This window comes from Lagopus leucura, unplaced genomic scaffold (assembly GCF_019238085.1).
Source record: "Lagopus leucura isolate 7727_CA_CO unplaced genomic scaffold, USGS_WTPT01 Super-Scaffold_100050, whole genome shotgun sequence".
Classification (NCBI taxonomy): domain Eukaryota; kingdom Metazoa; phylum Chordata; class Aves; order Galliformes; family Phasianidae; genus Lagopus; species Lagopus leucura.
The window spans coordinates 1-24,274 of NW_024962296.1; the positions used below are offsets into that span (position 1 = coordinate 1).

The 24,274-nt window shown below is 44.5% G+C and overlaps 1 protein-coding gene and 1 long non-coding RNA gene across 13 annotated transcripts in view; both read left to right on the forward strand.

The window, feature by feature from the left end:
* The first annotated feature begins 368 nt into the window (after positions 1-368).
* Positions 369-6,275, forward strand: LOC122187734. 4 transcript variants are annotated; one of them, XR_006181401.1, is made up of 5 exons: positions 370-1,187; positions 1,284-1,553; positions 1,676-1,923; positions 4,463-4,678; positions 6,129-6,275. It is a non-coding gene; the product is annotated as an uncharacterized LOC122187734 (long non-coding RNA). The 4 variants fall into 4 exon arrangements; XR_006181400.1 differs by having other exon boundaries at positions 369-1,187; positions 1,284-1,923; XR_006181402.1 differs by lacking the exons at positions 4,463-4,678; positions 6,129-6,275 and adding an exon at positions 4,330-4,436 and having other exon boundaries at positions 371-1,187; positions 1,284-1,923.
* Positions 6,276-8,017: 1,742 nt separating this feature from the next.
* The window catches only part of DCAF1 (DDB1 and CUL4 associated factor 1), a 51,292-nt gene continuing 35,035 nt past the window's right edge, over positions 8,018-24,274 (forward strand). For 4 of the 9 annotated variants that reach the window (XM_042885399.1, XM_042885400.1, XM_042885401.1 and 1 more), the window contains exons 1-9: positions 8,476-8,705; positions 12,215-12,336; positions 15,462-15,538; positions 15,848-15,921; positions 16,755-16,868; positions 19,366-19,503; positions 20,497-21,000; positions 22,191-22,292; positions 24,097-24,255. In XM_042885399.1, coding sequence (XP_042741333.1) covers positions 12,227-12,336; positions 15,462-15,538; positions 15,848-15,921; positions 16,755-16,868; positions 19,366-19,503; positions 20,497-21,000; positions 22,191-22,292; positions 24,097-24,255 — 1,278 coding nt within the window. In that variant the 5' untranslated portion in view covers positions 8,476-8,705; positions 12,215-12,226. Of the gene's footprint in view, positions 8,069-8,475; positions 8,706-12,214; positions 12,337-12,845; positions 12,904-15,461; positions 15,539-15,847; positions 15,922-16,754; positions 16,869-19,365; positions 19,504-20,496; positions 21,001-22,190; positions 22,293-24,096; positions 24,256-24,274 lie in introns of those variants that run through there. The other 5 variants (XM_042885394.1, XM_042885396.1, XM_042885397.1 and 2 more) reach the window with 3 other exon arrangements.

The following is a 24,274-nucleotide window of genomic DNA, read 5'->3' on the forward strand; positions in this document are numbered from 1 at the left end:
AACAACAAGCAGGAGCTGGTGACCAAGGACGTCAACGCCGTGCACGCCGCCTGCGACCTCGCCAGGGTGCTAAAGCTGGCCAAGTTACGAGGTACAGCTGCGTAGGCGACTGCTCGCCGTAAAACTTCCGCCAGCCCCTCTTTGGCGGCCAAATAAAGCGCTCCTCCCGCAACTCCGCTCCTCTCTCGCGGCGCTTCCGGCGTGGTGACGTCATAACCCGGGCGACCAGAACCGACTGGTCGTTGGTTCTTGCGGCCGCGGCGTGGCGCTGGGAGTGAAGGGATACGGGAAGGAGAGAAACCTTGCGGCAGCTGATTGGGTGGGGCGATCTCGCGAGAGCGTGGGCTTTCCGGCTTCTTCTGGGCGGCGGCGGCGTGCTTGCTTTCACTTCCGGGTGCTACGCGCGGCTGGTAGCGGAGGGGGTCGGGGCGCTGGTGAACGAGAATGAGGACCGGGAACCACGGCTAGGCCTAGGGCTCAGGTCCTGGCCCAGGGATCAGGGCCCAAGATCTGACACCAGCCCCAAAGACTGGGATTCGGGACAGAGGCTCAGGGGCTGAAAGCCGGAAACCGGTTGTAGGGCCCACGAACGGAGCCCGGGGATGGGGAGCAGGCAGTCAGGCTGGGAAATGAGCACTGGCCCTGGAAACTACGCCCAGAACCCATGGTTGGGGAGCCAGACACAAGGGCCAGACTGAGACCCAAGTGCTTGGCCCAGTTTTTAGTCTCTGAATCAGAGACTGAGGCTTAGAGTCCAGACCCTGTAATGGTAAAACGTTGTGAAAGAGCCAAAACGTGAAATCATCTCTGAATAGATAAATGATTAGCAACAGATTGGAGATGGAGGAGAATCACAGTCCCTCACCTGCTGTTTCTGATTCTGTGTAGCAGGACTTTAAAAGCCTATTTTGAGAGTCCTTCCCATTTCTGTTGGTGGCGTTTTATTTTAAGTAATTTTGACTGTGGGGCCTAGAAGCTTGTGCAAATTTGGGAGATTCCGTAGCCAAAGAAACTAAAAGAGATAATCACTCAGTGAGGTAACTGCTTTTACTAACATCTTTCTCTCTCCTCCCTCTCCACCTTCTCTGCGACCCCTGAGCAACAGGGGAAGAACAGAACAAAGATCAAAGAAAGTCTGGTGGCTTTTACTACTGCACTGTAAATGAGATTGAAGAAAGCATACAAGGGTACATATGAGTTGCTTTTAAGAAAGAGCAGTTTGAGATTGGAGTCTAGAAAGAGATGATCTTAAAGTTTCTTTTTTTTTTTTTTTCTTTGTACAGATTGCTGCTTTTGTGCACTCTGGAAATTGAGTGATGCTTGAGGCCATTGGTGATGTCTGTCAGAGTTCTTAGAAAAAAAGGGACTGAGACCTGACTCTGCTCAGCACATCTCTGCTGTCCCCACCACACACCATAATGAGCTTGGAGCAGAGAATAAAAGCAAGAAAAATCAGAACAGGAGTTCAGAAAAAAAAGTTTCTAACTAAACACTCAGGACAGAGCCTGCAATTAGCAGAAGATAAATTAGTATCCCAGTTGGGGATATAAAGAGTAAGATGTTAACTTAAAGGATACTCCACCCCAGAGGGATGCTGCCTTCTCTAGAATAATTTTCATCTCATTAAAATTCAAGTCTCCTCTCCTTACATTTAATCACATTTCATTACCCACAGCTCCCTTGCTGGGACGTCTCTTGGTTGAACTTCAGTCAGGACCTGTGGTAAAGCTGCTGGAAGTGAGAGCGCTTACCTTTCAGAATCTTCTTGAGATGAGACGGAAGACCTCTGAGTCACTGAAGGTCAAGATAATCCACCTTTCCATTATAGAAGAGTTGGGCAGGGACATATGCCTCTAAAGCAGAGAAGAAAATTTGTTTGCCCCATCCATCCCATACATAGGATGCAGATACTAGCACTAACAGGTAAGCCCTAAAAGAGAGCCGAGGGCCCAGGCTGGTGCTACACCAAGAACATGAGTCAATGTGGCAGAAGTAATTTTCATAACAGGGCAAGCACTATATGCACACCAAAGCAGGAGGCAGCAGGATTCCCAGCCCTTCCTCGGCCAGAGCAGGGGCTGCAGCCACCACAGGCACTGCTAGCATGGGCACTGCCAGCCAGGGGTGGAAAGGTCAGGCAGGGCATCCCAGAGAGCCTGCAAGGCTGGCGCGGGTGAGCACCACCAGGATCAAACCACAATGAGTAGCGGTGGTGGTGGGCACGGAAATGCGAGAGAGGCAGGTGCGATGCAGGTGGTGGGTGGCATCAGCAGGCAGGGTGCCAGGGGCTGCCATGTGTCACTGCCTGCTGCTGCAGCAGGGGGCAGCAGGGCAGCAGCAGGGCAGCAGCAGCTATTTGAGGCATTGAATGGATATAGACAGCCATGGTTCCCTGCTTCAGCCCAGTTATTCACTGGCTATCTTAGCATAGGCAGGCATCGTTGCTTTTCAAGTCGGTGTTATGGGAGAAAACAAATGCAAAGAGAAGAGTTAGTTGCCACCAGGTTGAGGGAAAACCATAAAGAGAAGTGTGCGTAGTAAAAGGTCTGTGGTTTGCTTTGAAACTTCAGCACAGACTAAAGCATTTTGAAACTGTCAGCTCTGCTGGTGTTTTCACCTGAGCAGTGCTCTGAATGAGAAATGAAGATGCAAAATGTTTCCGGCCATCATCACCTCCTCTCCTGCCTGGGCTTATTTCACAGTAACGCTCCTCCCTGCCAGGAGAACATTCTGGGCTCTGGGCCACATGCAGGCATGGATGTACCCTACTCTGAGCAGAAGGCATGTCTTCTCACCAGCTAGCCTGAGGCTTTCCCAGAGCTCAGACCTCTGCTGGATGCTCTCTGCAGTCCAGCATTTGCTGGGCATACTGTATAATCAATGGATATCAAGATGTTACAATCACAATATAATCAAGAGAGGTAGGCAAAGTGGACAACGATAACAAAAGAGAATAAATGGAAAGCTTACCCTTATGCTGGGCTCACCTACAAAACACCAGAAGAGGCAATCTCCAGAAGAGATCCTTCCCTACTGGTAGCCAGCTCTTCAATAGGTCTAGGAGGGGTGCAGCCTGGCTTCTGGCAGCACAGGTGAATTGCCTTCACCTGTGCTCCTCTGGCTGACTCATGGCTCGCCTCAGGTGATCAATCAGAGGTTCAGGCCACGACTCAGCAGTTCCCATACAGCACACCAAAGGTCAAGCAGTCATCAGCTTTGTCCTGGCTCTCCCTGGGTCAAAGGTGAGTGTCCGTCAGCCCTCAGTCCTGCCTCAGCAGTCCTGCAGTTGTTTGGCTGTTGTTCAGCTAACCCTTGCACAGCAGGGCTTGCCTAGGAACATGGTCCTTTCTGTTTCCGAAGCTCCCTGCCAGCAGTAGGCTGGTGGTGCTCTGAAGCCTTCAAATCCAGCTCTGAGTCTCCCAGATTGGGTTTTGCTCTCAGATGGGGCTTCAGACACGGGAAAGAGGTTTCAAGCTCTGGTACTTGGGTTTGGAACTGAAAAGGATGTTTCTGATCTGAAATAAGGCTCTGGGCCCTCCAGCCAAGGCTCTGAGCCTTGAAAGGAAAAACCAAAAAAAGACTACAGAGAAAATTTGCACCCTGAGGTGAGGCTCAATGCCTCTGTAATGTGGAAAGGAGTCTTTATTTTGAAGCCTCACACCCCAGTGTGAGGAGCCCAAAGCCTCATGTCAGTGTACAAAGCCTCCTCCTGCAGCCCAAACTTCTGATTTAAAGACTCCAAGCATTTTATCCTTAAGAGAGGATAAAAAAGGGTCCAAAGCTTCTTGCCATGGGCCTCATGGCCCTTTTGGTTTTGTTCCCAGACTTTCATTTATTGGAATGTAGCTTCATTTAAGGGCTCTGTTCAACCTCCCATTTTTGGGGTTCTAAACTATTTCACCATTAACATTCATTTTACCACACTGTAGCAATGTCATAACTGCAGATAGACACGCGCCTCAGAGATGGCAGTTCAGTGTGCAGAGAGGAGCCACTGTTCAGGTGATGCCAATGTCTGCCAGGTTTTAGGGCTCCCCTGCAGCTATAACTTGCATTATTATTGCAAGGCAGCTACATTATCAAGCTGTGAATAATGCTCATTGATTAGTAATCTTTAAATGCTCAGCGTAAAATCTGTTATTTTCTTTTTGTTGTATGTTGTGTCTTTGCAGGAGTAGTGTAAACTTTAGAAATGTGTCTTTCTCAGCCTGACAAAGGGAGTACCCAGCTGGGGTGGGGTTGTGGTGCTGCCCAGCACCCACAAAGCAAAGTCTCTTTGCAGTTGCTCACAACAAAACTGTGAGGCAATGGCATTTTTCTCCATTGTAGGTTGGCACCTGTTGGAATCCCTTAAAATTCAGCAGTTTTCCCTTGCCCTCCAGCCTCATCTTCATGCATTCATTGTTTTGTTTGTTCAAATAAATATATGAAGCTTTGTTCTTGCTATATTCCCTTCTCACAGACTAAGACTATGAAGCAGAAAGAGAGAAGACAACATAGTCTGCACAAAAGGATGAATGAAAGAGGGAAGGAAAGCTCCCTAGAGCCTGGGCCACTGTTCTGCCTCAGCAGTGTGGGGTCAGCAGCAGAACTGGCACTCTCTGACGTCACCCAGGATCAGGGGAGTCTGGGGCTGTGGCCATTAACATCCTGCGCTGGGTCTGCCTGCATCTTCAAGGTACGCAGACTTGGTGGTGCTCAGTGCTTCAGCAAGCTGCCCTGAGACATCTCCATTGCACTGGGAGCATTTCTGGAGCCATCTGGTCAGGGCAGCACAAAGCGAAGTATTACCAGAGGAAGTCATTCATTTTGGCTGAAGAAACATGGGCTGCTTCATGGGAGAGGGAAACATAGGTCAAGTGTCATGGGTAAATCCTAGCACAAATTCAGGCAGCCTGTTCTCTCTTTGCAGCTTTAAATTACCTCCCTTCAGCTGATAATTTCTTAGACTTTGAGGTCTGTTAAACGCTTTTCACTGCTACAGCAGCTTCAGGGTTTCTTTCTAGGTGTGGCTGAGTTCACGCTCAACCCAACTGATTTATGTTCAGACTGTACAGTGGTCTGGTTCCAAATGTGTCAGCAGTCACAGACATGCCCTGTACACGTGGCTGCTTGGATCTGAGATTCTGTTGAGCACTGAGAGCTGCAGAGACCACTGCTGTAAAATACAGATTAGAATTATCAGATATTGGAGACCATCATGTAGCTATCACTAAGACCCTTGATGGAATTCCTTGACAATCTAAAATGAGCGTGTTTACTTATGCTTGTTATTACCACAACCCACCTTCACCTTTAGGACAGAGGAGAGGTCTCAGTACCTCCCTGAAGCTTCTAGATGACTGTGAGAAGCTGAGGATAAAGCCCTGAGCTTTATCTGCCCAATGCCAGCTACCAGACAGCATGCCTGTGGCATGGTCAGGATTCAAGAAAACCGCGGGTTTGTACCAAAGCATGAAGGGCTGCTTTGCAAAACAGAATGGTCAGCCTATATTATTTAACTTTCCTGTTGACTTTTGGCTTGAGAATGCAGAATTACTGTAATTCACATGCTCAACTAGGCTCTGCTGCCCTCTGCATCTCCTCTGCACACTCCTTCCATGAACTGAGCTCCCTGAATTATTCCTGTCATTCTTGGAAATGGCAACAGATCAGGCAGAACTCGAGTGGGCAATTTTTTTTTCTGAACTTTTGCATTTTATTTCTCCATCCAGATGTTGGACGGTTTTGCTCTGTGTGTGTGCACACTAGTGGCTCTTTCCAAGCATATTCACATTAGCCCCACGTGATTGTTTGTAAATTTGTGCTTATTTTGCTTTTCTTCCCTGTCCTCCCTAGAGGATGTCGGTCTGGTGCAGTGATCCTGGAGTGCCACCAGGTGACCAGACTGCCTCTTGTAGCACAACATCCGGCACGAACCGAGCACGCCATAGCCTCTTCGCTGAGAGGAGAGGGCTATAGGATCCGGCTGCTCTGCTTTTCCCTGCCTACTCCCACTTTCTGTCTTTTTTTATCCTGTCTATGGCAAGGAAGATAGGTAGAGCATTTGGTGACATGCTGCTTGCTAGACTGCAGTTACCTAATGGCCATAATCTCAATAATCTTCAAGCGTATTCTTTTTTGCACAGCATGAACGTTCTTACACAGATGGTCAGCAAGCGTTGCTGGGGAGACTGGATGGTGTGTGAAGTCCCTGTGAATATCTCTGCAGATACAGACTGATACATTTCTGCATAAAACAGTCTCTGAGCTGGCACTTCAAGCTGAAAATAAGATAGGTGCTACCAGATCTGGAGCTGAGAGAGAACTGTAGTTGCTGCTCACTCACTATGTGCCCATGGGCACTGCAGGTCAGGGTGGAAGGGAGGAGAGCGCTCAGCAGAGGAGCACACTGCAGCCAAACCAACCTCCACAGCCATCCTGTGGTATGTTCTCCATTCCTAGGTGCACCTGCCCAGACACTGACCTTCCACCCCATCCCTAATGTCTCCTGGGGCATGGAATTTGCAGAGGAACACCCTTTTGTTTACAAACATCTTAGCAGGGCAGGGCCAGACTGTCCCAAAAATTTAATTTCTGACATTGTAGGAATCCCTGAGTGCTGCCAGGGGATGATATGGGTGCTGTGGGTGTTTACAGCATCAGCGTGGTATGCACAAGTGCTGTGGGAGGACTGAACTCTGTTACTGATCTTATGCACCTCTGTGAGTCATGCAGCAAACTTATGCTGCAGAGCTTGGTGGCCTTATTACTCTCTATCGACTCCCTGAAAGGAGGTTGTAGCAAGGTGGGGATTATATATAAGAGAATGGCTTAGGTTAGAAGGGACCTAAAAGATCATGTAGTTTCAACCCCTGGCCTTGAATGCATCCAGACATGGAGTATTCACAACTTCTCTAGACAACTTCTTCCACTCCTCTTTTAGTTTAAAGCCTCTTTATCAGACCATGTAAAAAATTGATTCCCCTCCTGCTCATGAGCTCCCTTCAAGTACTGAAAGGCCATGATGAAGTCTCCCTGGAGTCTTCTCCAAGCTAAACAAGCCCCACTACCTCAGCATTTCTTCATAGATACGTGCTCCAGCCCTCTGATCATCTTAGTGGCCCTCTTCTGGACCCGCTCCAACAGCTCTGCATCCCTCGTATACTGGGGGCTCCAGGAGTCGACCTCTTCTCCCTGATAACAGGGGTAGGACAAGAGGAAACAGCCTCAAGTTGCACCAGGGGAGGTTCCCACTGGGTATTAGCAGAAATTTATTCTCTGAAAGGGTGGCCAAGCCCTGGGGACATGGCACTGAGGGACACGGTTAGTGGACAGGTGCGGGTGGGTCGATGGCTGGGCTCGATGATCTTAGTAGACTTTTTGAAACGTAATGATTCTACGATGTGGGAAGGGAGCAGGCCCTGGGGGCCCGGGAGACCCTGAGAACGGCTTCAGCCCCGCTCTGAGCCGCCCTGGAGGCGGCCCCGCGCAGCTGCGGGTGTTCGGGCACCGCTGTCCGCGATGCCGTCCCACGGCACCGGGCAGGAGCAGGATGGCGTTCGGACCCCGCAGATAAGCGAAAGGAGGAGGCATAAAAGCGGGGAAATGGCGAGAGCCCCGCCCTGTCGCTCGGCCCCAGCGTATCACCGCCGTAGGTCCCGCCTATCGAGGTGACGCCCGGCCGCAGCCCGCCGACAGCCGGCAATCAGGGCCCGCAGCCGCGGCTCGGCGCCCGTCGTAGCAGCCCGCGGACAGCGACCGTGAACGCCGGGTAGCGCCGAGAGCAGCGCCGCCTCCCGTGAACCAGGACTCCCAAGGCGCTCTTCGGCGCCGCTCCGGAGCAGCGCATGCGCAGACGCGCGACGTCCGCCCGAACTGCGTTTCCCGGCCGGCCGCGCGCGAGGTCTTAGCGGCTTCTCCTCCTGCGTTCCTCTCGCGCCGCTCCTCGCGCTTTGTGACGCGGCCCCCAGCGTGGTGACGCACAAAGTGTGTGCCCGCCATAGCGATCGCGGCCGCCGCGGGGTGCGCGGGGCCGAGCGCGGGGGCCGGGGTGGCGACGGCGGCGACCCAGCGGGGCATCGGGCAGGTACGGGGCGCGGGGCCGGCGGCCGCGGCCTCCGGGCCGGGCGGGGGCGGGGGAAAGAGTCGCCTCGGGCCGTGCGGGAGCCGCGGGCGGGTGGGCTGCCGAGCCTGCGCGTCCCGCCCCGCGGCTGCGGGCGTCCTCGGTGATGGCGGGGCTGAGGGCGCCGCGCTGCCCTCCGCGGACCTCCGCCCGCCGCCGTTCGGCCGCCTCCTTCCCCGAGGAGCTCCCGGGGGCTCCGCTCCCGGCCCGGCTCGGGGGGCCGAGCGCCGCGGGGCCGTCGGGAGCCTCGCCGCTGCCCGCGGAGTGGGGGAGCGGCAACGCTTTCGCAGGCGGTGCTGGGGCGGGGAGCGCGGCCCGGTGCCCGCCTCGGACTGCTGGCTGCCGGCTGTACCTGCCTGCCCCGGCGGGGGGGAGTGCCGGGTTTGGTCGGTGTGAGCGCTGGGGCTGATAGACTGAGTAACTGTGTGCTTTCCTCCGGTGTTAGACGATGTTACGGCTTTAAAACAAAACAGCAAATCCCCACAAGACTTCCTTAATGTTTTTCTATTTATTCATTTATTTATTGGGTAACGCTCGAAGCGATGCCAGGAACGCGTTGTGTAACAGCAGCCTGGTGGGAGCTGCGCGAGGTGTTCGGTTGGTAAGGGGCACGAATCAAGGTTCCCCTCCTCTCAGCTGTAGCACTGCAGTGCCTCAGGTCCCCCGGTGCGGGCGATGGGCGCTGTGGCTGCGCTCCATCCCAGGGTTGGCAGCGTGCTCCTTCTCCAGCTTGGGCCTGGTTGGTTGGGGCTCAACAGATGTGGTCCACCAGCTGACATGTATCTCTGCTGTTAAACAGTAATTGTGGTGAACAGGAGGTTGTTACTGTTTCCTTTTTTCCTTTCAAGTAAGAAACTCCTCATGTTAAAAAAATATGGGAAGAACATACAGATGTGCTGATCTGCTTGCTGGGCGTTTAATTGGGTTCTGATTCCTAAGTTTCTCATCTGGGAATATAGTATTGCATTACGTGTCTTACTCTCAGTGAGGTCAGCGTGTGTGTGTGTTAAGACCTTGAGTTGACTCTGTATTTGGGCACACAGATCCTCCTGGGCTTTTTTTGTTGATGAAACTTATAAACCTGAATGTGCAGTCTTTCTGCAATATTGGTTAAAATGGATTTCTTTTTCTCCATAAGTTAACACCTTTGTTTTTATGTGTCCGTTTCATTTTCCATTTTAATTAAAATGTAGATTTTTGAGTTTGTTTCCCAACTAACCAAACCGTCTGTGGACTTTCAGATTTCGCGAATAGATCTCTTTTTCACCTGACAGGTTTCACACTTCAAAATGCTTATCTGCATGGCCGTCACTGTGTTCAGATCTCATAATCCTTTTCAGCAATGTAACTTGATCAATAGGTGAATGACCTGTTGTTTTCATGTCAGTGTGATACTCACATGTGCTGAGGAGCAAGAGGTGAAGCTGAACAACCTAAGCTGTGCTCTGCTCTTAGGAAACTGCAGCCAGGGTTGCAGAAAGTGTTTCTACCACTAGCTTATTATATGTATTAACTAAAATCTGTTGTGGCACATGATTTCCAAAACTTATTAGAAAGTAAAAATGAAAAAGTCATGGATTCAATTCCTGCTGGGAGAGGTGCTCCCTGTTCCGGTTCCTGGAAAGCAGTGTAAGGATGCGTGTGTTCACCAGCCTCTCTGAGGGAGAGCCCTTGCAGGCCTTCCTGTCCAGTAGGGTGGGGGGATTTGTGATATTTGCAGTTCGGTTCGTATAATTTCTGGTCTTGGCCTTTCTGCAGGGTGCTTCACTATGATTTAAGGTAGAATACTTGGAAAGAAAAAAACGAAAAAACAAACACAGCAGGAACTTCTTTGATTCTTGCATTTGAAAAGGCTTTTGGCTGCCATAACTTTCAATCCTTGCATATTTTGTCTCTGGTGTACTTGTATGGGAACTGCAGCAGTAGGTGCTGCTGGGGGTAGAGTTCTTGTTGCTGCCCTTTGCAGTGCCACTTAGAATAGCCAAGTTCCTTTGGATGCCTTGGGGAGGCACCACCAATGCTGTGCACCTGTCAAAAGGGTGGCATTCTTATGTTTTAACTCTACTGCAGGGAGTATTGTATGAGCATCAGTTCTTCAGACCTGTGACGTGCTTGAAGTGAGATAAGCTCCAAGGTTTTTTTCCCCTCGGTTATGGTATAACTTGAGCACTTCTCTGATCTTCCTGCATGGGACTTTGTTTACCTCTTGCTGGTATTGCTGGAGTAGTGTTTCTCATTTTTTTAGCTGAAATAATGAAAATTCGTTAGGGAAAATAAGCTGTTCTGCAGGCTGCAAAAGAGCCTGCCTAGGCCTTACACAAGCTCTGGGATCATGAGGCATTTTTTTCTGTGTCCTTTGGGCATGGAACAAAGGTATGGATGTCGGAAACAGTTGAATGCAGTTGCCATTTACAGCACTTACATTCAGAAGCTCAAAGTAGTTTTTTATTTTATTTTTTTTTTTTTACTCATACAAATTTTATTTTTCTGTGGGTTTAAAAGCTGAGAAATGCTGCTGGCAAGTGTTGTTGAGTTAATGAAAAAAGGCATGGACCTCTGAGCTAGGAGCAGTTTTCCTTATCAGAGATGTTCCGTTGTGTGCGTACAATCTCAGGATGCTTTGTTGTTTGCATTAAGTTGGTGCTTTTTCCAAAGCTGCTAAACCTGTGATAAATGAATGATGAAAATGCTCTAGATAAAATCACAATTACTTCTCATGTAGAGAACACCAGCTTATGCTATGCTTAGGCTTTTTTTTTTTTTTTTTTTTTTTTTTTCTTCATACTCTGCTTGTATGTAGTGGTTATCAAAATGGTGTTTTTCTGACTAGGTGTCTTGATGTTGTAGGTGTATTTTTCTGTGGTCTTTGGGAAGCTGCAGTCCCTGCCCATTTCAGCTGGGTGATGTCTGTTTGCCACCCCCTGAGTAAGTGCAGAAGGTGCCGATTGGGAGGTAGGGCTGCAGAGTTGCTCATTCACTCCCCAAGCAAGGGAAGGCTGTCAGCAAGTCAGGGGAGGCCAGCACTCAGTTATGCATGGGGACTTCTGTCAGAATGAGCCTGAGCTGTAAAGGCTTATGTGAATAGGTGAAACCATGGCTGCCTTAATGGTCTCTCCTTTAAGTGATTCGTAAACATATATTACAGGGGTTTGTGTGTACAGAACTGCCTTAAACATGACATATCTGCCTTTAACATGATTTTAGGATGCTCTTACTCTGGGTCATTTATGACATGGGTATTTAATCTTGTAGCAGACGGATATTGGTTATCTTATGGTTAATGAAATGCTGTAACTGCTTTAGGGCATGGCAGTATTTTGAGACAGAGTGTGTTCTAGTTTGATCTGTTAGTATTTCTAGTAGATTTTTATTACACTGACAAAAATTGATGTCTGGAAATTCAGAGGCTTAAGCAGAACCTAGAGTGAGTGTGCCCTCCCTGAAATGGTCCTGTGACAGGTTGCTGAGTGCCGTAGGGAGCCTGCTTTTGAGGATGGGGAGCTAAGTCATCAGAAAACTGATACAGCTGAGCATGTGCTCCAGTGCTCCATCCTGTGCAAGCTCTTCCTTCTCCCTGGAGCCACTGCCTGTGGCTGGACACCTCATAAACAGGGCAATATGTGACCTGCTCCTCTCACTGTCACCTGCCTCCTCAGCAGCACCAAGCCAAGGTGATTCTTGGTTCTTTCTCCAATGTCCAGGGTCATTAAACTGGAATAAAAACATTGATGGTAATCTTGCTGCCCTGGCTTTATGGTTTCGTGAGCAAATCTTGAGCAGTGGCAAAGGGTTAACTCAGGTCTGTGTGGAACTGAGGGAGCATTCTGAACAGCTTTAGTGCTGAGCACGTCTGGTTAGGTGTGCCTGCTTTCCCTTGTGCTCAGAGTTGTTGTGTACCAGTTGAGACTTGTTCTAAGTGTGCATGCATTCCTTTATTCTTCAGGCGATGGACCAAGAGAAAACTTCAGTAGCTAAAGTGAAATGCAGCAGTATTGTGGTCTTCCAAGTAGATTTTAAGTTTTGATTTGGATCGTTTCAGTAAATATTGTAAAACTGTGGGATGTCTTGCTCACCTTCCTGCTTTTTTTTTGTTTGTTTGTTACCTCTGCCTTAGGCTAAGCCATGACTTCAGGATCTGGGCATGTGGACTCCAAGGCTGAGCTCACTACTTTGCTTGAGCAATGGGAGAAAGAACATGGCAGTGGGCAAGATATGGTTCCTATTCTCACCAGGTGAGTTCCATAAAATAACTTCTGATATTCAGATTTAGGAATTTGCTTGAGAGCAGTTTTTACTGTGTTGTTTGCTTGAAGGTTTTTAATAACTGGTTAACTGTTGGTAATTAAGTTATCCTTGGCCTGAAATTTGAACTGTGAGTGTAGTACTTAAATGCATACAAGCTTACTAAGCATTTATATTGCAAAAGGTCTTACACAGTCTACCTCTAAACATGGATTTAATACTCTGAAATAGTAGAAACTGATGGAATCATTAAACAAGTAAAATAAATTTGGTATGTTCTTCTGAAACTTGTAATTTGTTGATCAAAATAGCAAGCTGTGAGAATGTGGTTCCATCGGAGTGGTGGTGTGGGGTTTGTAATTGCACTGATGCTGGGCAGTTTATGTGAAAGTAAGAGAGAGACACACTGGATGGAGGGAGCCTTACTGAAAAAATTTTACTGCAACTCATACAGCATGCTTAAAGGGAAATTTCAGAAGTTGATTTTTTTTTTTAACTGGACATTGTTACGCTGCCGTGTTATTGTGCGAGGAAAATATTCCCTGGGATGTTTCTAGGTATGTATGTGCTAGTAACACCATTCATTATAGGAAGTCTTCTACAAGAGGATTATTTAAAGTATCAATTGTAGTTGTGGTTTCCCAGGCCAGACCTCTCTTATGCAATCTTGTAATGTTCTTGGTATAATAAGGCAGTCACAGGAATTCCACAAAGTTCCTCCTCCCACCTCTACTGTCAGAGCTGTTGTCTGCCTGGTGTGTGCCTGAAGGGCTTACTGTGCTCACTGGTGCGTTAGAGCAGCCCAGGTTTCTGTACCATGCTGCTCTGTGTTCTTGGGTCAGGTACCTTAGTGCACAGATCCTGAGCTGGCACTGGGTAGAAATGACAGAAATGCGCTGGAGCTTCTTCGCGCAGACCTGTGTTATGCCTCACCTTGCAGGCACAAATGCTTGCTTTTTATACTGCTCCTTAGAAATAACAGTGCAGAAGAGAGAGATGAGCTGCAAAAAGCCAAAGCCAAGTGTTTAAAAATGAGTAGGTCTCTTGAAAATCCTGAGCCGTATTTTGGTGCATCTGTGTGTATTGTTGTCTGGTTTGTGTATTGACGGAAGCATATGTGCTGCTTCCAAGATTTTTGTCACAATGACGAACACCAGAAATTTAATGTGTTCTAAGAAATTTAAATTCAACATGCATTTTCTTGCATTGATAGAGGTTTGGAACTCCTCGAGTTCCTTCCATTCTTTAGGCCTAAGCAAATCTGATAATCCTCCTTTGGTTCTCTAAGGTTTCTGTACAGCAAGGAGAGAGTTGATGGATAGTAAGAGCTTAGGTATTTTGGCTGTGGTGTAGGTAACAGGTCTACTTAAGGTTGATAGTGAGGAGATGTACCCTTGGCTCTAGCAGGTTTTACAGTGCTTCTGAGAAAAAAAGAGAAAGCTATGTATCTGTCTGGAATACAAGGTTTTAGATACTGCATAGGTTAAAAAGAATTTGCTGGAAGATGTGCTAGAAATCCTCCCCAAGTGGAGCTTGTGTTAGCTGATGTCTGGAGATAGCAGTGCTCTTGCATATTGATTTAGGCTTATGGCAGAGGAAGCTGTGGTCATGTTTGTTTGGTGAGTGATGTTTTTCTACTTCCTACTGCCTTCTAAGTTACTTGGAAGAAAACTTCTCTTTGTGCATGGGTGCCTGCTAAAATGTGATTCTGATTCAGCAGAGGTCAGAGTGTGACACAATGGCAAGAGCACAGTGTTTTGACTTCAGCTCCACAGACCAAATATGGGGTATGGTATGTTGCAGTGTGGTATTGCAGAGCATCCTGTCTGTAGTCTGTCATAAAGGCACCGCTTTATATTGTGCCTTTTGCATCAGTGGTAGTGTTGCAACTTGAGTGTCCCCACAACCTCCTTCTTTGACTTCAAGTGAGCCGTGTTTCTGGCAAGTGAAAGTGAGAATATGACTAATTTTCAAAGGTGATCTGCAGGGATAGTTGTAAACAATTTGGAGAAAAAAAAAAAAAGAGTCCAAAGTGAGGGGAAGAACACCTGTCCCTCATGTAGTACCTAGATCTTGCTTGCACACTCAAGTGGATAGGGAGCTAGCTTAATATCAAGTGAATAAAGGAAATGTTGAAACCTGCATAAAAGAACAGCATTTGTGTGTTTGTTCTTTTTGTTTTTTGTTGTTAAAACCTTTTGTGTCAGTGCCTGTGTTAAGAGGTGAGAATGAACTTTGGTAGTTTGTCAATTCTCAGTAAAAATGGTAGGAGAGTGGAATAAGCCATAGATGCATCCAAGGCACTTCATAGTTACTCTTTGTGTGCTTTCAGTCAAAAAAATTTTTTGGTTGCTTTTTTTTTTTTTTCTTTTCAAAGCCAATTTTGAAGAGGCAGTGCTTTTATATTTTGGTCAGATGATTGCGCCTAGTTGTCTCAAAATAAACGCAACCATCCAAATCAGATAATCAGTGATTTGTATGCCTGTTTCATCTAGGCTATGATAATGTTGTTGTCCCTAGAACCACTCAGAAGCTTCTGCTGGCATGCTCTTTGGCTGCCTCCCTAATCTGCATGGACTGAGGAGAGTGCTCAGCTCACTTTCCGTGCTGCTTGTCAGTCCCTCCTGGCATGTACTCAGTATGCCAATTATCACCTAAAAAGACCTAGCACCTGCCTAAACTGAAGAGAAAAGTGGGCAGAGTTGCTTGTTTAGGGCTTATCCCACTCCAGAAGAGGAACTGTAAGGTGAAGGGTACTGCTTAAATTCCTATTTCTTGTAATTCTCTACAGTATCTGTTGTAGACATCACCAGGACTCTAACATGAGTAAATAAGCAGTATTGACTCCTTCAGAGCATCACACTTGAGTGCCACTGGGATGCTGATAAGGTCTCAGCATGTTTTGATGGGCTGATGGGGAATGAGGTACCAGAGGCAAGGCTCTTTATTAACCCTTCTGGGTGGACCATCTGAAATCCTCTGGTAGTGCTGAATGCCATTCAAATGAAAGCTGATAAGCTGTTTGATAGCACTGTAACAATAGGCTAACGTGAGGAGTTGCACGTCGGGGCAGGACGGAGTGGATTACGCTCATTTTATGTCGTTCCTTCTATAGGATGTCTGAGTTGATTGAGAAGGAGACTGAAGAATACCGCAAAGGGGATCCAGACCCTTTTGATGACCGACACCCTGGTAAGGCATTCTAAGTGGTTTTGATAGCTCTGCATCAGCTGATACATGATAATTCATGTTTAAAAGTAAGCAAAATCTAGCCTGAATCTGTTCACTACTGATCAGGGTCTGGTGTGACTAGTACACCTTTTAAGTAGGTAATTGCAACTAGAGGAAACACTAACCTGATGAATAATGCATATGGCTTCTATAATTCTGTTTCTGATAAAGGTACAGCTAACTACATTATTCCACAGTCAGTCGGAAGTTAGTAGTTCAGTACTGAAGTCTTGAGGTACATAGATAAGTCTTTTCCTGTTTCCTCTATAGGTCGAGCGGACCCTGAGTGTATGCTTGGTCACCTACTAAGGATACTTTTCAAGAATGATGATTTCATGAATGCGGTAGGTTTGCTCTAAGGACTGTACCTGTCAAGTCTTCTTGACACTGTAATATTTTTGTTTTCTGTTATTTACCTCTGTACTTGTGCTTGTTTAATATTAGTTTTACTGGTGGTGGGACTATTTCTTCCATAACAGTGGCTTTTAAAGTCTGTTTAAATGCAGCTTGTTTGCTGCTCTAGAGTGACCCAAGGAAAGGGGTAGTTCATGAGCTATTCAAGAGTACTGGAATACGCGTATTAATGATCGAATTAGTTCTTCTCAGCATTTATCAGTCTCTTTAAAGCAAGTGTAGGTCCTGTAATAAAAGTTTAAAATCCTAATTAATTTCTGTAATGGAAATTAATACCACTAATTCCAGTGCTTTTTCTTTGAATACTTGGGAATGCTGGAGTGCCTGTACAAGCAGAGTGTATCTAGCTCTAGTAGGCTCAGGCAGAGCATTTGGAGAAAAGAGTCTGGCTTTTCTCTTGCAATGCTCTACCCTTTCATGAGTTAATAGCCAGAATTTTTGTTTCCCTCATCTCAGCGCACCACCTGTATAGTGCATGCTGCTGCAAGGTTTCTGCCAGATTGCTTACAGTGGGGCTTTCTGTCTTAAACTGCAGTTGATAAGCAAAAATGTATGTATTTGATTTTGTAATGTTTTTTTCAGCTATTACTCTCACATGATTACACTGTTAGTGAGCTGTAATTATTTTAGGCATTTGTCTTTACAAATCAGTTCAAGAAAAGTATTTAATCAGTGAACGTCAGATCAGAGGGGAATTCTGTTTCTCAGAGAAGTTACTTCAACTCCTGAATTTTAAACTGATGCTTTTCCTGATCTTCTCTAGCTAGTGAATGCTTATGTGATGACGAGCAGAGAACCTCCATTAAACACTGCTGCCTGCAGACTTCTTCTGGATATCATGCCAGGACTGGAAACTGCTGTTGTCTTTCAGGAAAAGGTATCTTGTATACTAAGGTTTAGTTTATAATCTTGGTGTATTATGTACTCCAACAGTTCACCCCATAGGAGAAACCAGTAAAAAGCAACATTTAAATCCTATCTCTGGGAGACAATCTGTTTAGCCTTGTTAAAGGTTTGGGGCTTTCTAATGTGGGCTTGTTCAGCTGATCAAATCTTAAGTATTCCACAGCTTGTAAGTTATAAGAGGACTGATTCAAACAGAGGAACTGGAATTATGTATGATACGTTCAGCATATCTGTGGGATGGGAGGCCATGCAGAGAGATCTAGACAAGTTTGTGCAGTGGGCCTGGGGGAACCTCATGAAGTTCAACAAAGCCAAGTGCAAGGACTGGCACCTGGTCATGGCAACCCTTACTATCAGTACAGTCTGACGATGTGAGGATGGAGCAGCTCTGTGCTGGTGAGACGTGGAGTATTGCATCCATATGTGGGAGTCCTCAGTACAGAAGGGAATGTGTCCGGAGGAGGACCTGAAAAATGGCCCAAGGGATGGAACACCTTCCCTGTGAGGACAGGCTGAGAGAACTGAAACTGTTTAGCCTGGAGAAGGTTCTGGGGAGACCTGACAGCAGCTTATCTGTATCTGAAGGAGTGCTGTGAGAAAGAAGGGTGCAGACTCTTTAGTAGGATCAGTTGTGATTGGACAAGAGGAAATAGTTTCAAATTAAAAGAGGGGAGATTTAGATTGGACAAAATAGTTTCTTACAATAAGGACCATGAAGCACTGAACAAGTTGCCCAGAAAGGTGGTGAATACCCTGTCCACGGAGATGTTCAAGAATAGAGCTCTGAGCAACCTCATGTAGCTAAAGGGTGTCCGTGTTCGTTGCAGGGGAGTTAGACTAGATGACCTTTAAATGTTCCCTCCAGCTCAAATGATTTATAATTTAAATTAGTGTTTTGGGAAACGTTATACTTAAGTTGTTATTTTATAGGTTCATGAGTGAAGCAGGCAGAATAGAATGTTAAGACTTGCTGTAAGCTTGTCACCTGGTAATCCCTACTGCAGCAGAGTGATAGCATTATTCAAGCTAAATGATGAGCAAGTCATAATTCAAGCAATCTAAAGCCTGTGTGCTTCATGGGGATTATCTAGAATTGTTATGGACAGCTGAATTCAGCTTCTGTATGTTGGCAAGTGTGGTTTATGTAGGAATGCACAAAGGGTTGAAAGCGAGGAGAAAGCAGATTTTGTTCCTGAGCCCTGCTATCTTCATCTTTAAAAAGAAATTAATATAGTATTTTTCTGAAGTCTGGAAATCAGGTAGTGCTTCATGTGGAATTTTCACTTGAGTTCCTTTACTATTAGAAATAGAGATATGGATTCTAAAGTGTGATAAGAGAAAGGAATAATGCATATCCTTTCTGAAGTATTGAATTTAATATGGTTTTTTTGCAATCTGCTTAAAATCTAAGGCTTTGACCCAAAAAAGTTAAAAGCAAAGTGATAGGCTTCTTCCTTGAGAAGGTTATAGTTTTTATTCTTGAAACACAAAATCTCTATGTTAATAGAAATTTTTTAAGCCCAAAGTGCCAAACTTAGCTTAATTTTTTTGTGACTAGAAAATATATGAAATTCATTTCTGGTTCCCAAGGTTTTCTTTTTGTAGGAGGCTTTATGATGGACAATCGCTGTTCTAAGAATGTGTTGTTCTGGTCATAAGGACGCCCTCTAGCGCCCAGTGGATTTCGCGTCTCATTTTCTAATGTCATAAGAACACTTTAATTAAAATTTAATTATTATTTAATGTATAACGGACAACTCTTTAAAAATGTGTAAGCTGGAGATTCTTACTGAAATGTGTGTCTATTCATTATTATTATTAACTGATCTTTTTCTGTGTTGTACCTACTTCTCAAATTTTGTACAAGGTGCAAGATCTTGTCATGCTAATGATGTTATGGTATTATATATGTTTCAAAATCCACTAGTGATCTAGAGGGAAAAAAAATAGTAGAATCTTTCATTCTAACATGTAGTCTTTTAATTAACTGTTTTAGTTAACACTTATTCAGCCTTGTTAAGAAAAAATGCCTGGCAGGCCATGTTCAATCACTTCTGAGTTTTCCTGTTAAAATATTAATGTTTAACACTGTGGTTTTCTTATATGTGGATTGGTATAATTGCATACATTTCTCTCTTCCCCAAAATATATATAATATTATATATATATAATAGTCATATATATATATATATATATATATATGACTATTGAGGATGGCTCTTTTGATCAGTGAGCAGTCATTAATGTAATGAGTTCCTCTGGCACCGGAAGTGTTTTAAGTGACTTTGCAACTACTAAGCTGTTAGAGAAATGTAAGTAATTTACCACTTTTTTTTTTTTCTTAGTGTAAGTTCAACATCATTTCTTTGAAACCTGCCAAATTGTTGGAGATCTCTATTAGTAATACTGACAGGAAAAAAAAAAAAAGCCTAACTGTTGGAATTGCTTTCTTGTTTCCTGCATTCTAGGAAGGAATAGTTGAAAATCTCTTTAAATGGGCACGAGAAGCTGATCAGCCACTAAGAACATATGCAACAGGGCTTTTAGGAGGAGCTATGGAAAACCAAGATATCGCTGCCAATTACAGGGATGAGAATTCACAACTGGTAATGATCTCTTGATGCACACTTTTATTTACAGGACAGATATGTCTTTATTTTTTTCTTTTCCTTTATTTTGAGAGTGTGTGGTGGTACTCTCATGTATGTGTTAACATATACATTTTACAGTGGTTATAATATATTCACTCAGTAGCTCATACTTTCTATCCTTTCCTGACTGAATTTGCTGAGGCTGGGCTATGCAGCCTGGTTATTCTGTTACACTGTTAAAAAATGCCTATGAAAACCTAAGGCAAATACTGTACTTCTTGATGGGACTCATATTCCTAGTTTCCTTAAAGCAAAAATTTCGAAGACTTAGATATTGTGTGTGGTAGCTTAAACACTGAGCAGAAATGAAGGTTAAGTCAATATGGAGATAACTTCATAGGAAATGTTATATATTTTAAAAAGAATCATATTAAGAATAAATCTTTCACTAGTTTAATGTTAAATCTATATAATGATTATCAGCAGTTGAGATGACTGTCAAAAGGAAGAAGGTTAGGCAAGCTTGTTTTTCAGAGTGGCGTACAGTGTCACTTAGTGTGTCAAACCATAGGTGCATTCTTCTAATTCTTGCATAGATAAGTCCTTCAGGAGTAAAAGCAAGCTCTTAGCTTTTCTAGAACTGCAGTTTATCAAAACTCCTGCTTTGAAAGGAAATGTTGCCTTTATTCTAAACTAGGCAGATGATGAAAGAAAGATGCAAGATAGTATGTGGTTCTTAATGGGTTTCAGACAACACTTTCTCTTTCAGGAAAGCGAGTGAAGTTTTTTATTTATCTATTTATTTATTTGTTTATTTTAGAGTAAAAGCTACAGCAAAAAGGGTTGGGATTTTTTGTTCACTTTGAAATTGTTATTTCTCTGGGGAAGTGTGTACTTCGGCATGCCTGGTATTTTGTGGAATAAACTTCTTTATGTGATAAGAGCAGAGGTAAGAGCCGGTGCGAGGAAAGGAAATGTGTTCTTATGCATGCTGCTTTTGTGAAACAGGTGGCTTTGGTGCTTCGACGGCTGCGGGAGTTACAGGTTACTGAAATGACCACAAAACAAGAAAACAAGCGTCCCAGTCCTCGGAAAGTGCCATCAGATTCTCTGCTGCCTTTGGATGAAGAGGCTGTGGATATGGATTATGGGGAGATGGCAGTGGATGGAGAGCAAGAAGAAGTGGCTGGGGATATGGAGATCTCCTTTCATCTTGATTCAAGTCACAAGACCAGTAGCAGAGTCAACTCTTCTACAAAGCTAGATGATGGGGGATTAAGAAAAAGCAAATCAGGGAAACAGCATGAAAGAGATGGCTTCCGGAAGGCCAAGCAAAAACTGGGCTTCTCTGCTTCAGAACCAGAGCGGATATTTGTTGAACTGTCCAACAGCAGCTGGTCAGAAATGTCCCCATGGGTGATTGGCACTAATTATACACTTTACCCTTTGACTCCTGCCATAGAGCAGAGGCTCATTCTTCAATACCTGACTCCCTTAGGGGAATATCAAGAGGTGAGCGTATATATGAAGGTGGGAGGACTCTGTCAATTCTCCTGACGCAACTGTCAGTGTTACTGTGGGGAAAAGTTGAGAGCTATTTTATCGCTCACCAGTGTTTCCTAATATGACTAAGATCAGTAATGTTTTCTGAATTGTTGGCTTTCAAATTGATGAAGTCATTATTTTGAATGGTACCTACCAAGTAATACTCGAACCTGAGCCTCGCAGTTGTCTGGAATAGTAGTTAGAGTACAGTGCTAGGAATCTTATTCCTGGTCTCTGTTAACTTTGATTATTTACATGATACAGGGTAAGTCACTTTGTTTGAAATGCGTGCATTTTTTTCCCGTTTACTCCTGGGAAGTTAGTGGATTTCATCTTTAGAACTCAGAGGAAATAGTGAGCTTAAAGTTCTTTCTGCAATGGTTTGTATGAATTCTGCAGTGTTTCTAATAAGAAACGGCAGTGTAGATGCAGATGCTTTTGAGAGCTGTTGTTATTTAAAATAGTTGAGCTACATCAGATTTACCAGGGTGTTTCCTCTTCCTTTTTTTTTTTTCTAACTATAAACTTCAGCTTAGCGTAGATCTGCTGACCACCTTCGTCTTAGTAGATATTTCTAGGTGGTTTAACTGAATTTGAGATGGAGCAAAGCAATGCAGTTCTGCTTTGTGTTATGCACTGTGTGCGTGTGCCCTGCTTCTGTGAGAACCAAAGAAGCCATTATCCCCCTAATACCCTGCGTGCTGACTGAATCACTTCATACACCAGGAATAACAGGAAAGAGAAATAAGAATTAGTGCCATAAAGCCATTACAAACAGAATTATGCAGAGGGTTTTGGTTTGTTACCCTGCTCTCCTGTTTTTTCTGTTCAGTTGTTGGGTAGTTGTCTTTGCACAGATGGAAAGTGGAACCTATCACCAGGGTGGTACCTATGTGGACTTACGATAGCTGCACTTGAAGGAGTGCCTTAAGATTTCCTGTGGCAGCTGTCATGCACCTTGCTGCAGTCAGCAGATGTATTACAAGAGGTCTGTTAACCTTTATTGCTTCCTATGGATGGAGCTGGTTACCACTGACCTCTCATAACAGGTATCTGCCAATAGGGGGAAACTGGGGGGTTTGAAAGAGTAAAAGCCAAAACAGACCTTGAATTTCCTGTGAAATGTTCAGCTAGCCTCCCAATGTTATTTTTCTCAGCTATTACCCATCTTCATGCAACTGGGATCAAGGGAGCTGATGATGTACTACATTGACTTGAAACGAACCAATGATGTGCTGCTTACTTTTGAAGCCCTTAAGGTAAATCACTTCTGTAATGCAAAATTGCACTGTAAATGGGAAAATCATGGAATGTATTTACATGCATCAAAGGCATATGTTTGTCTCCCTTAGGCCTGCATGTGTACTAGGGTCCCCTGGGATTGGCTGCACTGTGTTTTTGTTTTTATAATTCTTGGGTATTGAAACTATTATTATTATTATTATTATCATTATTAGTTGTGGGTGAAGTGCCATTGATTTCCTCTGCCATTTACTGATCTAAAGGTGGTAAAAATTTCTTTTTCCGTCAAAACCTTACACTATTACTGCTCTGGGATTCCTGTTATTGCCTGGGATATTTGTGAGGGGTAAGAAGCATAAGCATCCTAATCCCAGTAGCTCCAGAATGCCATCCTTGAGCCTGACGTTTGAAATCACTCACACATAACTGCTGTATCAGTTAGTTGTCACCCAAAAATACGGGAAAAAAATACAAGATAACCCTCTTTTAAATGAAACCTACAGCACAACAATTAATTCTTCTATGAGTTCCTTCCCTCTTCCACAGTGACTTCTCTGGCTTCAGTCTTCCAGTATAATCTTTCTGTTTCATTGTCATTTGTCTGCAAATTTATTTCCAAGCAGGAACATTCCTACAAAAGGTGTAGGTTACCTCAGCTGTGAGTGGGATGGGGGTTGCAGTGATTCTTCCTGTCTCCTCCTAAAGTGTAAAACAAAGTGATTGCTGTCTTTTTTTGCTTGTTGTTTATCTTTGTATGCTTATTTCTTGAATATGTTAAAAGTCAATCTTATTTGGAGCATCTAGTGACGTACTGTAACTGAAAATGTGCTAGATGTGACACGTGGCATTTAAGTTCTAATTTGTTTTCATCCAAGAAACATTTCTAATTCTGCATAGTTAAAGGGACCTTCTCAGACTGGAAAGAGTTCATTTCTGACTACCAACATTGAGGTACACAAGTAAACTGTTCAGAAGACAAACAAAAAGCTGCACCAAAAAAAAAAAAAAAAATCATACCATCAGTCTATTCATTTTGTTATCTTTATTTACTGTATGTCTGCGGTGTCATTCTCAACTCTGTGCCTGCCATAATGTTCAGGCAGATGTATAGCAAGCCATATAATGGTGCAAGTGTGGGTAAGTGCTCATTTCGCCCTCAGACACCCCGAGTTACCTTTTATATCAGTTCAGCATTAGTTTTGTTGCTACTTTAATGAATGCTAGTGCTGATACAAGGGAAAGGGCAGATGTGCAGAGTGGGGAAGAAAGGAAAGACTTGGACAGCATATGTTTGTGATAAGTTAGACTCAGCAAGCAAGCAAGAATTTCTTATTTCTAATGATCTGAGGTTGTGGAAGCCTATTCCCAAAATCTGTGATGGAATAAATTGACCAGTTGAGGAGGAAGGTTGTCTGCTTCTTTCCAGTAGGATTGGTGATAATCTTAACACTGTGGAGTGTCAGTTATTGTCTCAGGAGTACACCAACAAGAAATACAAGAAAAGCAACAGGAAAAAAAAAAAAAAAAAAAAAAAAAAACCCGAAAAAAAAACAGCCCTCAACATTAGTGTTTTCTTCAGGCATTAGTCAAGCAAAATAACTTATTAAACTGATAATATTTTTAATAAGGAGACATAATTGTTTTAAGTGCTGTATGAAAGTTATATGTAGGCCAGATATTACACTGTGCGCTTAAATGTAACAGAAGGAGGAAATAAGGTGGATAAAGTGTGGAGTGCTTGTTTTCTGCCAATCTGTTTTTCTACAGCTGGAAGGGAGGAATTGATGACAGTTTGAACAGTCTGCTTTCTTCTTTCTTTAGCATTTGGCATCGTTGCTGCTGCATAACAAGTTTGCAACCGAGTTTGTTGCTCACGGAGGAGTGCAAAAGTTGCTGGAGATTCCTCGTCCTTCCATGGCAGCCACAGGAGTTTCCATGTGCTTGTATTATTTATCTTACAATCAAGATGCAATGGAAAGGGTAAGATTCATTCTTTAGC